The sequence below is a fragment of the Sinocyclocheilus rhinocerous genome, unplaced genomic scaffold, assembly GCF_001515625.1.
Source record: "Sinocyclocheilus rhinocerous isolate Xijiao unplaced genomic scaffold, SAMN03320098_v1.1 scaffold99, whole genome shotgun sequence".
Classification (NCBI taxonomy): Eukaryota; Metazoa; Chordata; class Actinopteri; order Cypriniformes; family Cyprinidae; genus Sinocyclocheilus; species Sinocyclocheilus rhinocerous.
In genome coordinates this window covers 79,793-94,258 of record NW_015670981.1, presented here as the reverse complement: position 1 = coordinate 94,258, position 14,466 = coordinate 79,793, and the positions used below count along the sequence as shown (strand labels likewise).

At 35.8% G+C, this 14,466-nt stretch overlaps 3 protein-coding genes across 3 annotated transcripts in view; 1 reads left to right on the top strand and 2 right to left on the bottom strand.

The window, feature by feature from the left end:
• The window catches only part of LOC107734500 (ETS domain-containing protein Elk-1-like), a 19,300-nt gene extending 13,807 nt beyond the window's left edge, over positions 1-5,493 (bottom strand). The window contains exon 1 of the mRNA XM_016546472.1: positions 4,865-5,493. Within this exon, the coding sequence (XP_016401958.1) occupies positions 4,865-4,889 (25 nt within the window). The 5' untranslated portion in view covers positions 4,890-5,493. The remainder of the gene's footprint in view (positions 1-4,864) is intronic.
• A 1,442-nt stretch (positions 5,494-6,935) lies between these two features.
• LOC107734525 (protein UXT-like) lies at positions 6,936-10,550 on the bottom strand. Its single transcript, XM_016546501.1, has 6 exons — positions 10,224-10,550; positions 7,989-8,070; positions 7,754-7,821; positions 7,551-7,658; positions 7,370-7,433; positions 6,936-7,281 (listed from the first exon to the last, which is right to left on the bottom strand). The coding sequence occupies exons 1-6, from the start codon at positions 10,304-10,306 to the stop codon at positions 7,219-7,221; spliced, it is 468 nt and encodes a 155-aa protein (XP_016401987.1). The 5' UTR covers positions 10,307-10,550; the 3' UTR covers positions 6,936-7,218.
• Positions 10,551-11,477: 927 nt separating this feature from the next.
• LOC107734524 (ER membrane protein complex subunit 3-like) overlaps positions 11,478-14,466 on the top strand; it is a 5,960-nt gene continuing 2,971 nt past the window's right edge. Inside the window, exons 1-4 of the mRNA XM_016546500.1 lie at positions 11,478-11,830; positions 12,586-12,643; positions 12,753-12,846; positions 12,942-13,046. Of these exons, the coding sequence (XP_016401986.1) occupies positions 11,676-11,830; positions 12,586-12,643; positions 12,753-12,846; positions 12,942-13,046 (412 nt within the window). The 5' untranslated portion in view covers positions 11,478-11,675. The remainder of the gene's footprint in view (positions 11,831-12,585; positions 12,644-12,752; positions 12,847-12,941; positions 13,047-14,466) is intronic.

Genomic DNA, 14,466 nt, shown 5'->3' with positions numbered 1-14,466 from the left:
CCCCCCCCCCCCCCCCTTCATTTACGTAACTCATAAGCAACACCTTAGAAACGATCACCATGATAAAAGCATTTAAGCAACAGTTTCTAAGGAATAAAAAATACCCCACCACCCTTTAAGCACACTGAAGCAAATAAATTGCAGTGAATTGCTGATGACAATGAAGGGAACTGTTTTCATTTTAACCCAGCACATAAAATCTCATTAATTTATACAATCATTAAAACGAGCTGAGTGAGTGCATTCATTAGCAGTAAAACAAATGCCTCGTTTATAATGGGTTTTATTGGTTTTGTCTAGTCGCTCCGGGACACGGCATCACAATATGGTAAGGGATGTAACATTTCTGTCACACGCTTGAGGTATTTGGCCAATCACAATGCACTGGATAGCTGGCTAATCAGAGCACACCTCGCTTTTCAGACCGATGAGCTTTGTAAAAATCGACTCGTTTCAGAAAGGCGGGGCATAGAGGAGAAACAATAATGTACAGTATGTGGAAAATAATGTGTTTTTTTAACTTTAAACCGCATAAACACATTTCATTACACCAAATACACAAAATAATGTTCTTTTTAGCAACATCATATGACCCCTTTAAAAAATTGTGTCATTCTAAAAGAATATCCTGTGGGCAGCCTGTACAGCTACACACACTAAGGCAAACAGAGGGTTTTACAAAGCTGTAGTTCAGGATTTAGATGTCATATTGTCCTCTTAGCACATTATACACACTTACTCATCAAACCAACATCTCACTGCAAGACCCCCAAACTGCTGAAATTACTCATTTCCATACAGGCTGACAAAAAATTTTTTTCTGAAGACATCTCTGTAACACTTTCCATTAATGTTCCGACTAGATATACATACAGTAATTATGCATTGAGAACATGTAGACTATTAGCAGTTGGCATTTTCTTCAAATAAAGAACAAATCAGGGATTGAAAGTCTTTTGACCAATAACAGCGAAAAGAGAGTAACTCTGAATGTTAATCATCCACAAAATATTACATTTGAGATTTGCCTGAATACATATCTTGTTATTTTTAAGCAATCAATATGACGAGATTCATAAAAAATTAGGGATGTAACGATTAACCGCGAGCCAGTTGAAAATCGATTTAAATATGTGAAGATTCAAATCGGTTGAGATGCTAAACAAATCGTGATTCAATTAGGGGCAGGAGTTTATATGAATGTATGTCTGAGGGGAACTTACTGTTTTTAGAAAAGTTTAGATGGTATTTTTTCTTTTCCTCTTGCTTCTGCATAATGCATATTAAAGTTCATAAGTGCAGCGCTGCTTTGTTTACAGCGGAAACCAGGGAAACGCATTAAGCGCCACCTGCTGGCAGAGCATGAATCTGCATTATTTATAATTTGTCTTAAATCTCATTTTGTAAAAAAAAAAAAAAAGTGAATCGAATCATGAAATGAAAATCATGAATCGAATCAAATCGTGAGTTGAGTGAATCATTACATCCCTATTAAAAATGCATTAAACCAATTCAAAAATATGCCTAGTAATAAACATATAAGGAAATATACCAAAATTACTTAAGTACTTGTGCAACTGCAACTACACTGTAAAATGAACACAAAAATCTGAGCAAAATTTCATTTTCTATAGATGAACAATAATATCAGGTCTATACCCGTTAAGAAGATCAATAACTGTTTTACTGAATGATATTGATCAACATTGGACATTTTAGATTTCAGATTCCTTTTAGGGCTGTGAGATATGGACAAAAAAAACCTATCACGATTTCTTTGATCAATTTTGCTATTTCGATTTTGATCACGATTTTGACACACAGAGACATGCTTTACAGTCATAAATGCATTGTGTGAATTTAAAACATATTTCCAAAAGAAAACCAATTAGAGCTTTATCAAAAAGCTGTAACATGTCTCTAGAACAGACATATAAATAAATAAATCCCATGTCCAGGGATTTTTTTGCCATTGGTAATAGAGCTCTTTGTGGCGTTGCCTCAGATGTTGAAATAGATTTGTTTACCACAAACACAAAATATTCCATTATTTTGATTTCAAAGTTTCTGAAAATGCTTTTTCAGCATTGTGATTCTCTTTTATCACAGTACAGTAATACAATCTTTCATAGACATATTCACATTTAAACTCAATAAATATAACTTTGTTTTCCTTCCTCCACGAGTGCCATCTATTATTGCCTTATCTAAAAGTGCACTTTTCCTTGTTTTAAATCTAGCCAAAAAGCCATGTGCTGACTGTGACTTTAATTATATGCATTTATGGTGTAATTACTACATTTCAGTGTCAATCCATGTTATTTTTTACCTCGAATAATGTGCTGTCACTTTAATTTAGCGTGTGCAGCACAGCAGAAATAGACTCTTTTACCTGGCGTTCCGTTTGTATGCCCGCCCGGTCTGTTCTGTTCTCGTGCTCCATTTAGGCGCGCTGCATTCTGATTGGTTCGGATAGCATACTGCAGGAGGTCGGGGGCGCGGAAAATCGTGCTATAAAGCGATTTAGAAATCGCGCATGCTCAAATCGCGATTTTATGACGATTTCGATTAATCGCACAGCCCTAATTCCTTTAAACATCTGAACTTAAAAACAGTATTAGATTACAAAAAATATTTAACAGCCTTTAAAGTACTTTTTTATACATGTCCTACCTCTATTATAGCAACTTCTTATCTCCACAATTCAATGTTTTTATAAACTATTCAGATTGAAAATTAATAGTTACCTATATTTTATACTGTACATTACAATATTGTGATGTCAAAAAATTCACTTCATCATCACAACATTGACAAGAATGACTGGTTTTAGTTTTGAAGTACAGAGTTTTATTAAAACAGTGGATTAGAAAATACTAGCCTATAGATTTTCCATAACAGACCATTTTATTATAGGTCTTTACCTAAATAAACAGCCATTGAGAAAGCAAAGTCAACGGTTTGAAAAAATAAGTAACATCTCCTCTGTAATGTAGCAGTATAATAAATTATGTTTTTTTTTATTATTAAAGGGGTCATATGATGCGATTTCAATTTTTCCTTTCTCTTTGGAGTGTTACAAGCTCTTGGTGCATAAAGAAGATCTGTAAAGTTGCAAAGACTAAAGTCTCAAATCCAAAGAGATATTCTTTGCACTGGATAGCTGGTCAATCACAGCACACCTCGCTTTTTCAGACCGATGAGCTTTGTAAAAATCTACGCGTTTCAGAAAGGCGGGGCATAGAGGAGAAACAATAATGTACAGTATGTGGAAAATAATGTTTTTTGAACCTTAAACCGCATAAACACATTTCATTACACCAAATACACAAAATACTGTTCTTTTTAGCAGCATCATATGATATGACCCCTTTAAGTGTTTCAAAGGCAGCCGTAACAGCAGAATCTACTGAACTGTTCAGGCCAATAAAACAAACAGCTTCTGATTTCCCCAACAGCACAATAACACATCGAAGCTTTCATAAAAATAACATATACTACAGTGATTTATAAAAAAAAAAAATTGGCATCAGAATATACTGATTAAAATAACCAAAGGATCAACGTATTAAGATAAAAATGTCATAGTGAAACCAGAACCAAAGAATCAGATGCACATTTTCTTATTTACACGTTAATTATTCCCTATAATTTTCCTTGCAGTGTTACATTCTAGCTGAAGAGCTCCAGTATGACTAATCAAGGGACTAACACTGCACAGCTTGCCTTGGTCTAATGCCTCATAAATCAGCCTGTACATCTGAGAAAAGCAAACAAAGACCGGCACTGAACAACACAGATCTGTTTTTCCCCATCAGACCTTATTGCCTTAAGGTTGTTCGGGGACCTCAATGCTCAATAGTCAATTATCTTGAGTTCTCAGACTGCATGATGACTTATAGCCAATGAATGAATTGCAATCCCAAAGGAAGAGAGAGCCAGACAGGACTGTGATGTGAGCAGAATGAATCCAGTGCTAAATTACCAAACAAATCCCTAATAAACACATACACTTGCATTAAATGGGGCTCAGGACAGTTCATGATGGGTCATCAATGTGTTCACCCAGATTCTCTGGGTTTACATGAGGTCTGCTGGTTAATATCAGATGACATTGGTTTCTTTTACACAAAGTAAAGAAATGCTGACATATGCATTGCACAATCATGTTCAATTCAAACAAGTTCTTATGCACTTGAATCAAAGTTTTCAGAGTAATTATAAAGGGCTTGTTGACATTATACAAAATGGAGTGAATAATAATAGTAATGATAATAACTTATTTATAATTAAATAAATCATTTATTAGGTTTTATTTATAAACCTTCTTTCCAAATACAAGAACAAACATCCACCCTCAAACTAGCTTGTTTGACAGCTCTGACACTCAAAATCTAAATATTTAATGCACAATAAAACAATCAAATGTTATTCTGTTAAAATTATATTCGTTTAATGGTTGATTAGATCAGAAATAACCAGGAGGCAAACAAGTCTGCCAAACATTCTATTTCATTCCGAAACAGCAGCATGTGGACACACTGCCAGACATTTGGCTTGCAAAACATTTACTCAAACACAGTTGAAGTGCATCAGGCTTCCTACAGGTTTTGTTAACCCACCCTGACCAAAATAAAGTGTCAATACCACTCATTTATACGGTCTCTTAATAGTTTTTGGACCATCACACTGATTTAAACATAACGTTCTGGCTTACGCCAGGATTAGGCATCGTGTACAAATGAAATGTGAATATAACAGAGCGAGTTGTAAATGCATTTGGCTTTGACTAACGAGCACTTTATTCAACTCGAATGCAATCACTCCTTCATGTCCAACCTCCTTGAAGTGGAATACAACTTACCGCTGATCAGCGGGTTCGACTCCATCTCTGCCAAATAAATGTGTTTATGGGCCGTTTTATTCTTTGGAGATTAATTCACGTCCATAACTGTGCTTGCTGGGTGTCAAAAGTCGGTGATTTAATTGCGTTTGGTTGTTATGTAACACATGCACCTCTCCCTCCATGTTAGTTGACATTAGCAGCTAAGTCGCTAGCTCGCGTTAGCTCAGGCTGCCTGCGCTTGCACCGTTCCTGTCAGACAGACTGAAGACTTCTTCAAACGCCAAAATACTCCAGTAAAACAACCAGGGCCGCGTTTAAAAGGTGGAATGGCACGCCCTGCCTTTAAAATAATACGGTATCAGTAAGGTGGGGTTAATTCCAGTGTGGTGGACGGTGAGGGAGGGCAAATAAACCGACACCCCTGATCAGGTAGCCGTTGGTCCGCGAAGCGCGCGAGCTTCTCTCCTTCAGCCGTGTCCAAGCAACGGACTGAAAGTCCGCGGCTGCACTGTTAGTTTAAAGAGCTCAAAATAGCTGGGAGGGAAAAGACAGAGCGCTCCCTTCTTAATTTTTTTTGTAACAACAACCTCTGCTTGGCTTTCCCCCTCTTTGCTTCCTGTTTCCACGAACGCCTCGACTACGACTACGACTACGACTACTTGTTTCTTTTTTTTTTTTACTCCACCTCTTTGGTCCGCGAGTCCCCTGTGCGGCCGTGACGTCACCGCACAGGCATCACGTGGGTCGGCTGTAGAGCAAAATGAATGAAAGAGGACAAACTTTTGTGTCTTGCTGTCTTCTAGTGAAGAGAGAGGTTTTTATTCAGCACCAAGGTCGAGTGAAATTCTCTCAAGACACACACTGACAAGCGGGGGGGGGGCTTGTTCGTGGAAAAGTTTAGAGAAAAACTATGTACAAATTAAATAAATAAATAAAAAAAATAATTAGATACATTTCAAAAATAATCAAAAAAAAAAAATATTAAATAGATTTTTTTAGCGGATAAAAAAAACTTTAACTACTGTACTATAATAATCATAAAAATGTAATAATGCTAAATATATTTTACACATTTTTTACAGTACAAATGGGATCTTTCTACAGAAAAGCATATAGCTGCATTTCAATTTTAAAATTGGGGTCCCTCGCACGAAGATGATCATATTTGGGGGTCTGTGGCATCTAAAAGATTGAAAACCCCTGGCATAGTGTATAATCAAAATAATGTCAAGCATGCATAGTGCATATGTAATAGAATAATACAGGAAGCATAAACAATCCTTTATTTGATGCATTGGAAAGTTCCATCGAAATCCTGAATTATATATAATTTAAAAATGTAAAATCTGTAATTCCATAGCCAGTGCTGACAATGTCACATTATAATGATTGTATAGTGTGTCATTGTGCCCAAATGCGGCAGTGAGTCTTTGTACAAAGAAAAATAATCTATTTCAGGAACCAAGTCTTACAGTGCTGCCACAATTCAACATCCAGTTTCCATGGCAACTGTTACTAGTGTGACAGAGTAGCCATCACACGGATGCTGCAGAAACTTTAAATTAACCACTGTCTTCATCAATCAGAACAGCTAAACTAGAAGTGCCATTAATGATCGATTAATTGCCACGCAATTCATTGAAGGTGCAATCTTGAATCCCAAAGGAAGCACACATACAGTTTGAAAGCATTTTATCGAATGCCATACTTGTAGAAAGGATGAAGAACTGATTATGTGAACAGGGTAATCTATACATAGTTTGTGTTCTTATTATTTGTAGATTATTTTCAATTACAGTAGATTGATTCTGAGCTAAAGTTTTTATTCCAGAATCAATCCGTACTCACATTTTAATTTTTTCCAACACATTTATATTTTCATTTTTAGAAAGATTGGCTTCATAGTGTAATTTTGTGGCTTGCTGAAATCAATTAAATTAATGGTAGAATTCTTATTTCTGTAAGAAGTCTTGTTTTATGAAAATAAAAATTTATGAGCCAGTTAAAAATCACACGACTTTATTTACAATGATACAATCTCATTAATAATTTGCTTGATATGTCTAATCAAGAGAAGCCTCTTACATATTCATATTTCATATAGACTGTCTAATGTTATATGAAGGTTTAAAAAGGCGATGTGTTAATGTATTGTGTGTACAGTGATATAGTTATTTAAAATGATCACAATGCCACTGATGGTTGGTACTGAAAATGTTACAATTTATTCAGCAAAATTTTCAAAACAACAGTATAACCTGTTAAAAGGCAATTTTCCTCTAAAATGGACTGCCATAAAATTCACATTGTTTGAAACAAACATTACAGTCATGTGCAAATTAAATACACTGTGCTGTGATTGGTGTACTGTACTAAAACACCTCTCTCCTTCTGGCCTCTGGAAGATCTTTCAGACCTTGTAATTCCCTCAATCCCTATGAAAACAGATTTTTTTTTAAGCATCACAATATTTTGTAAAAAATGTAAAAATAAACGACAAGCAAGTAAACTAATGATTTGTACCTCCAGAACCATGCGGATGTTGGCCTTTATCTTTGCTGCATCTTTGGTAAGGACCTCAGTACACCTGAAATATTCAAATAATGATGAACATCTGAACATCTCAAGGTAACAATAAAAAACGGCAAACATGCACATTTCAAAACAATCAAAAACCAAAAGATAAAACCAAATGATCTCTTACTCCGTTAGCTGATTCGTCTTCTTTTCTATGAACTTCAAAGCCTCTGCATGTGTGAATTCGACAAAGAATCCAAATCCAACTGCCACATATATTTTTGATGCATCAGGTCTAAAAAGGAATGAATCCTTCATGAGTTTGACTTTTAAAATGTTAGACAGAGGCATTGACGCACAGTACACAGACATCAGACTTGCAATACTTACACGTGAGCCTGCACATAGAAATTGCAGCCAAGGTCAACATCTGTTTTGAGCTCCTTGCTGTCAGTTTCCTAAAGATGAATAAAATATAGCAAAAGCAACATATTATACACATCACTCAATACAGAATGAGAGCAAGAAAACGACAGAGACAGGGAGTAACAAATGAAAATAGAGACAGGCAAGGTTACATAGCAAAGAAAACAAAAAACAAAATATGGTTTAGTAGATAAAATACCTGAATGCTTTTAATTGTATTCTTCAGCTGAAGGTATTGTGCTATTTTCTCATACACAGCATCTCTTTGCTCCAATACTTTCCTGTCAGAGCACAGAGTTAAAATAGTAGCAAATAATTTAATTTATCTATCTATCTATATCTATATCTGTATCTATATACAGTGGGTACGGAAAGTATTCAGACCCCCTTAAATTTTTCACTCTTTGTTATATTGCAGCCATTTGCTAAAATCATTTAAGTTAATTTTTTTTCCTCATTAATGTACACACAGCACCCCATATTGACAGAAAAACACAGAATTGTTGACATTTTTGCAGATTTATTATATGTATGGGGTGCTGTGTGTACATTAATGAGGAAAAAAAATTAACTTAAATGATTTTAGCAAATGGCTGCAATATAACAAAGAGTGAAAAATTTAAGGGGGTCTGAATACTTTCCGTACCCACTGTATATATATACGCACACACACACACATACATACAGTGGGGAAAATTTGTTTGCCCACTTACAAAAAAAATATTTTTTTAAATAATTTTTGTTTCTGTAATTTTTATGGTAGGTTTATTTTAACGTATAGAGACAGAATATCAAAAATTCCAGAAAAAAAAAAAAACATTATATAAAGGTTAGAAATCGATTTGCATTTCAGTGAGTGAAATAAGTATTTGATCCCCTACCAACCAGCAAGAATTCTGTCTCCCACAGACTGGTTATGTGCCCATGTGGAACACAGATTAGTCCTGCCACTTTAAGAAGTTACTCCTAATGTCAGCACGTTAGGTGAATAAAAGACACCTGTCCACACAATCTGTATCTTCCATTCCAACCTCTCCCACCACCACGGGCAAGACCAAAGAGCTGTCAAAGGATGTCAGAGACAAGATTGTAGATCTGCACAAGGCTTGAATGGGCTACAAGACCATCAGCAAGAAGCTTGGTGAGAAGGAGACAACTGTTGGGGCGATTAATCGGAAATGGAAGAAATACAAAATAACCATCAATCGGCCTCGGTCTGGAGCTCCGCGCAAGATCTCGCCTCATGGGGTAAGGATGATCATGAGAAAGGTGAGGGATCAGCCCCGAACTACACGGGAGGAGCTTGTTAATAATCTTAAGGCAGTTGGGACCGCCCCTCTATGCGGTGAAGTCATCCTGTACCCTTAGCATAAAAAACAGCCCCAAAGCATAATGTTTCCCCCTCCGTGCTTGACTGTAGGGATGGTGTTCTTGGGGTCATAGTCAGCATTTCTCTCCCTCCAAACACGGCGAGTCGAGTTAATGCCAAAGAGCTCAATTTTGGTCTCATCTGACCCCAGCTCTTTCTCCCAAGCCTTCTCCGAATCATTTACATGTTCTTTGGAAAACTTTAAACGGGCCTGTACATGTGCCTTCTTGAGCAGGGGGGTCTTGCGGGCGCTGCAGGATTTCAGTCCATTGTGGCGTAGTGTGTTACCAGAGTGCTCAGGACCTCAGACTGGAACTAAGGTTTACCTTCCAACAAGACAATGACCCTAAGCACACAGCTAAAATAACGAAGGAGTGGCTTCACAACAACTCTGTGACTGTTCTTGAATGGCTCAGCCAGAGCCCTGACTTAAACCCAGTTGAGCATCTCTGGAGAGACCTAAAAATGGCTGTCCACCAACGTTTACCGTCCAACCTGACAGAACTGGAGAGGATCTGCAAGGAGGAATGGCAGAGGATCGCCAAATCCAGGTGTGAAAAACTTGTTGTATCTTTCCCAAAAAGACTCATGGCTGTATTAGATCAAAAGGGTGCTTCTACTAAATACTGAGCAAGGGGTCTGAATACTTAGGACCATGTGATGTTTCAGTTTTTCTTTTTTAATAAATCTGCAAAGATGTCAACAATTCTGTGTTTTTCTGTCAATATGGGGTGCTGTGTGTACATTAATGAGGAAAAAAAAATTAACTTAAATGATTTTAGCAAATGGCTGCAATATAACAAAGATTGAAAAATTTAAGGGGGTCTGAATACTTTCCGTACCCACTGTATATATATATATAGAGAGAGAGAGAGAGATTAACATATACATATACGTTATCATGTAAAATGGGCATTTATGTGGAACTCAATGGTACTTCAAATAATACCATGGTATTACGATAGTACATATTTAAAGAAATCACGGGATTACCATGGTACAAACAAAAAAGCATTGCTATTGCAGCTGTTCCACCAAAGCTAAAAATCAAGCGATGATACTTACTGTAAGTCTCGTTTCAATACTTCATTGATAAATATCTCATACTGCAAGACTTTTTCATTAATAACGGGCGCCCCAGGAGTCATGATATGAAAAAAGATGGTTGCAGAACGACTATAATACAGCGATATTTATTTTAATCGTAGTCAATGTTTCTAATATTAACGTGCATCAGAGATCGACAGCCCCTTCGCTGGGCTGGTGCAGCGGTAAAAAGCTTGCAGCTGACAAACGAATTTGTTTCAATAGAAAATGCTCGACTGTGTGAAGCTAAACCTTCCTTCAGCCTGTCACGTGGCTCCCTACTTGTTTACAAGATACACACGGAAACGTCTTCGAAACCGGAAATGGCGTCAGCTACTTTTTTTTAATAAAATATATATATTTCATATATTAGCTATACTTTTACCTATCGGTTAGTGATAAAAAAAAATAAACACATAATAAAACATAAGTGAATATGTAAATATGTCATAGTTCAAAGTAGTGATGGGACATGCGACTCATTTCTGCGAATCGGTTCTTTGAAACAGTTCGTCTGTTTTTATACAGTCTTTATGGTCTCAAGGAACGCGTTAAAAAGTGTTTTTTTTTTTTACGTTATGACTTGATCCCAGACATCTTCGAATGGTATATTACATGTTTGAAACGTTTGACTAAAGGTATTATGCACACATTACTCACTATTATTTAAACTATCTCTATTTCGTGTATATGTGTTATTAAAACTGTCATGTTCAAAAGAGACTCGGTTCAATGATGACTCTTTTTTTTATTGAACTTTCAAAATTACAGAATTCAACAGCAAGTTCTTGACATATTTCTCACATTTACACATTTTGTAAGTATAAATGGAAACAATTTAAATAAAATAGAAAATATAAGTTAAAAGAGAAATAAAAAATTAATGGGCATCACAAACATGTTAAATTCAGCAGAGACCGTTCTTTGGGCTTTTCGATTTTTTTATTTTTTATTTGACAAATTCTAAATAAACTTTAAAGGCTGTTTGAAAATGAGCAAAATTGAGTTTTTAGTTACTCCATTTAGTTTGACGAATATAAAATTTCCGTAATAACAAAAGCAAATCAATAATACATATTTTTCCTTCAGTAAAGTCATATTCATTTGAGTGGCGCACAGACTGATTCGGTCCAATTCGCATTTGAATCATTCAGACTGTTTAGTGAATCGGTTTAACAGTTTCATTAAAAGATCCGACTCAATAGAACGACTCGTTCACGAATCGGACCTCACTACTAGTTCAAAGGTCAAAAAGCAGCTGCGCATATGGCGCATGTTCACGCAGCAATGCGCCGTTACTGTAGTATAAAAGTGCAGTAGTTTTACCATACTTTGACTTTTCACTTTGTCGTAATTTGAGCATTATAATAAACTTTAAAAGTGTCAGCGTTTTGAGTACAGATAGTTGTAAAGGATAGTTTTGGTGTAGGAATGGCAGGCCCAGAGCTGCTGCTAGACTCCAGTATTCGCCTGTGGGTTGTTTTGCCCATAGTCTTCATCACATTCTTCGTCGGAGTTTTGCGGCATTACATCACTCAGCTGATTCATAACGACAAGAAAGTGGATCTGCAGCAGGTGTCTGACAGGTGAGATGACTAATTCATGTTATCAAACTCACAATATGTAGAATACTGTAATTCTATTAAAAAAAGATAGCAAAAAATTAATAATGTTAAAAAACATTAATAAAATTCCATTATATTCAATACTTCATTTTAATAAAAAATAATAATTAACTTCAAAAAAATATATCAGTATTTATCTTTACATAGTTTGTCTTGGCAGAATATTGATGAATTAAATTCCATCTATTCAATTGTTTAATTATATTCAACACAAAAAAAATGTACTAAAAATTTATAATTGATTTGAATTTTTAAAAAAAGTTGTCAGTATTTATCTTTATAAAGTTGTCTTGGCAAAATTAAAATAAGTTTTGATTGCCGAGTGAATTATATTGGCAGTATTGAACATTATTGTTTAGAAATACTGTATGCAAATATGTATTCTGCATATCAGGGAGTCAACGTATAATTAATTATGCAAAATCCTCTGAATTGAAAAGGAGACATTTCCTAAATTCCTCAATTTTGCCCAAACCTGATCATCAGATCTTTTAAATTTGTCCCAATTACAATATATGGAAATCCGTCTTATTTCCTGAAAAAGTATTAAATCCTAGGCAAGTTCTTCTTAAGAGTTTAATTACTTGGAGCTTCAGGAAATATTTTAAGGGAATAATATTTTAGAATTGCAACTGCTGCAGTTCATACATAATCATTGTAAATGTATTTTGTGAATGCATATACATTTATCCGTATTAATTAGTTTTAAATCACAGCCAGGTGTTGCTGCGCAGCCGCATCCTGAGAGAAAATGGAAAATATCTTCCCAAACAGGTATTAATTACTTCATGAATTACAGTTCCCAGGATATTTGCATGGAATAAACTTATAAAACTCCATTCACATGGTTGTGTCACTGATCAATGACGCTGTCTCATTTCAGTCATTTGCCATGAGAAAACACTATTTCAACAACCCTGAGACTGGATTCTTCAAGAAGGTCAAAAGAAAGGTGATCCCCAAAAACCCCATGACCGGTAAGAGCTACTTTAACATCCTAAGCATAGAAGAAATGATCTACTATATTATAATTATAAGATCTGCAATAACTATGCCTGAAAACCGGTCCCAGACCCCAGCACGTTGATGGACATGATGAAGGGGAATCTGACCAATGTGCTGCCAATGATTCTGATTGGAGGATGGATCAACTGGGCCTTTTCTGGTTTTGTCACAAGTAAGAGCTCTTGTTAATTGTCAGAATTAATGGAATAGTTCACCCAAAAATGAAAATTCGCTGAAAATGTACTCACCATCAGGCCACCCAAGATGTAAATGAGTTTGTTTCTTGATCGGAACAGATTTGGAGAAATGTAGCATTGCATCACTTGCTCACCAATGGATCCTCTGCAGTGAATGGGTGCCGTCAGAATGAGAGTCTGAACAGCTGATAAAAACATCACAATAATCCACACCACTCCAGTCCATCAATTATTGACTTGTGAAGCAAGACAAAGAAACAAATCCATCATTTAGTCGTTTTATTTTTAAACCATTGCTTGTAGTCCATAATCTATAATAACGCTTCCTCCTGTGAAGAAAATCCAAGCTCATTGTAAAAAGTAATATTATGGATAGAGGACATGCATTTTAGCTGGAAGCAACAGTTTAAAGTTAAAAACGTCTTAATAATGAATTTGTTTCTTATAAACACGCAGCTTTTTGCTTCACAAGACATTAATCGATGGACTGGAGTGGTGTGGATTATTGTGATGTTTTTATCAGCTGTTTGCACTCTCATTCTGACGGCACCCATTCACTGCAGAGGTAAGCAAGTGATGCAATGCTAAATTTCTCCAAATCTGTTCTGATGAAGAAACAAACCCATCTACATCTTGTTTGGCCTGAGGGTGAGTAAATATTAAGCAAATTTCCATTTTTTGATGGTGAGCAACTCCCTTAAAACGATAAACTATAAAAAGGATCTAGTGAGCATGTGTGAATGTAGTCTTATTCCTAAAACAATCATTTGTAAGTGCGATTGAATTCAGGGATGTAGGAAGCATCTGAAATGTGAAGGGAGACATTCTAAACCTTAACAGCCGGCTCATGAATTTTAATTGGGTGATGTAATGTTTGGCCAGTACATTCATAACTCATTTTCTGAAAGGCAGACGTTGGTAGGTGGGCTCTAACCATAGTAGGATTACCGCATATGCGTTTGTTCAGTGCACTGCTGATGCAAGTGGTTGGCGGAAGCTTCCGTTCTCTCTTAATGCAGCTACAGTTTGCGTTTTCTCAACGTTGCCAAACAAAAATATAATGACTTATAATGATTTCCCTAAAAGCAGACGAGGATGACTAGAAAATGTCTAAAAGTTGTAATGGCTGCTATTTATCTGATTAAATCTCAAGTGAATGTTATTTGAAAAAAGTAAGCTTGTAAGTAGGTTTGTAACGATTAACCGCCAGCCGGTAGAAAATATGTGACGATTCAAATCGGTTGAGATGCTAAACAAATCGCGATTCAATTAGGGGTAGGAGTTTATATGAATGCATGTCTGAGGGGAACTTACTGTCTTTAGAAAAGTTTAGATAGTATTTTTTCTTTTCATCTTGCCTCTGTATAATGCATATTAAAGTTCATAAGTGCAGCG

Coding starts and splice junctions, on each gene's coding strand:
- LOC107734525 (XM_016546501.1), bottom strand. CDS start 10,306: ATGACTCCTGGGGCGCCCGTTATTAATGAAAAAGTCTTGCAGTATGAG. Junction 7,659..7,753: donor TTCTATGTGCAGGCTCACGT/GTAAGTATTGCA, acceptor ATTCCTTTTTAG/ACCTGATGCATCAAAAATAT. Junction 7,434..7,550: donor AAGACGAATCAGCTAACGGA/GTAAGAGATCAT, acceptor TGAATATTTCAG/GTGTACTGAGGTCCTTACCA.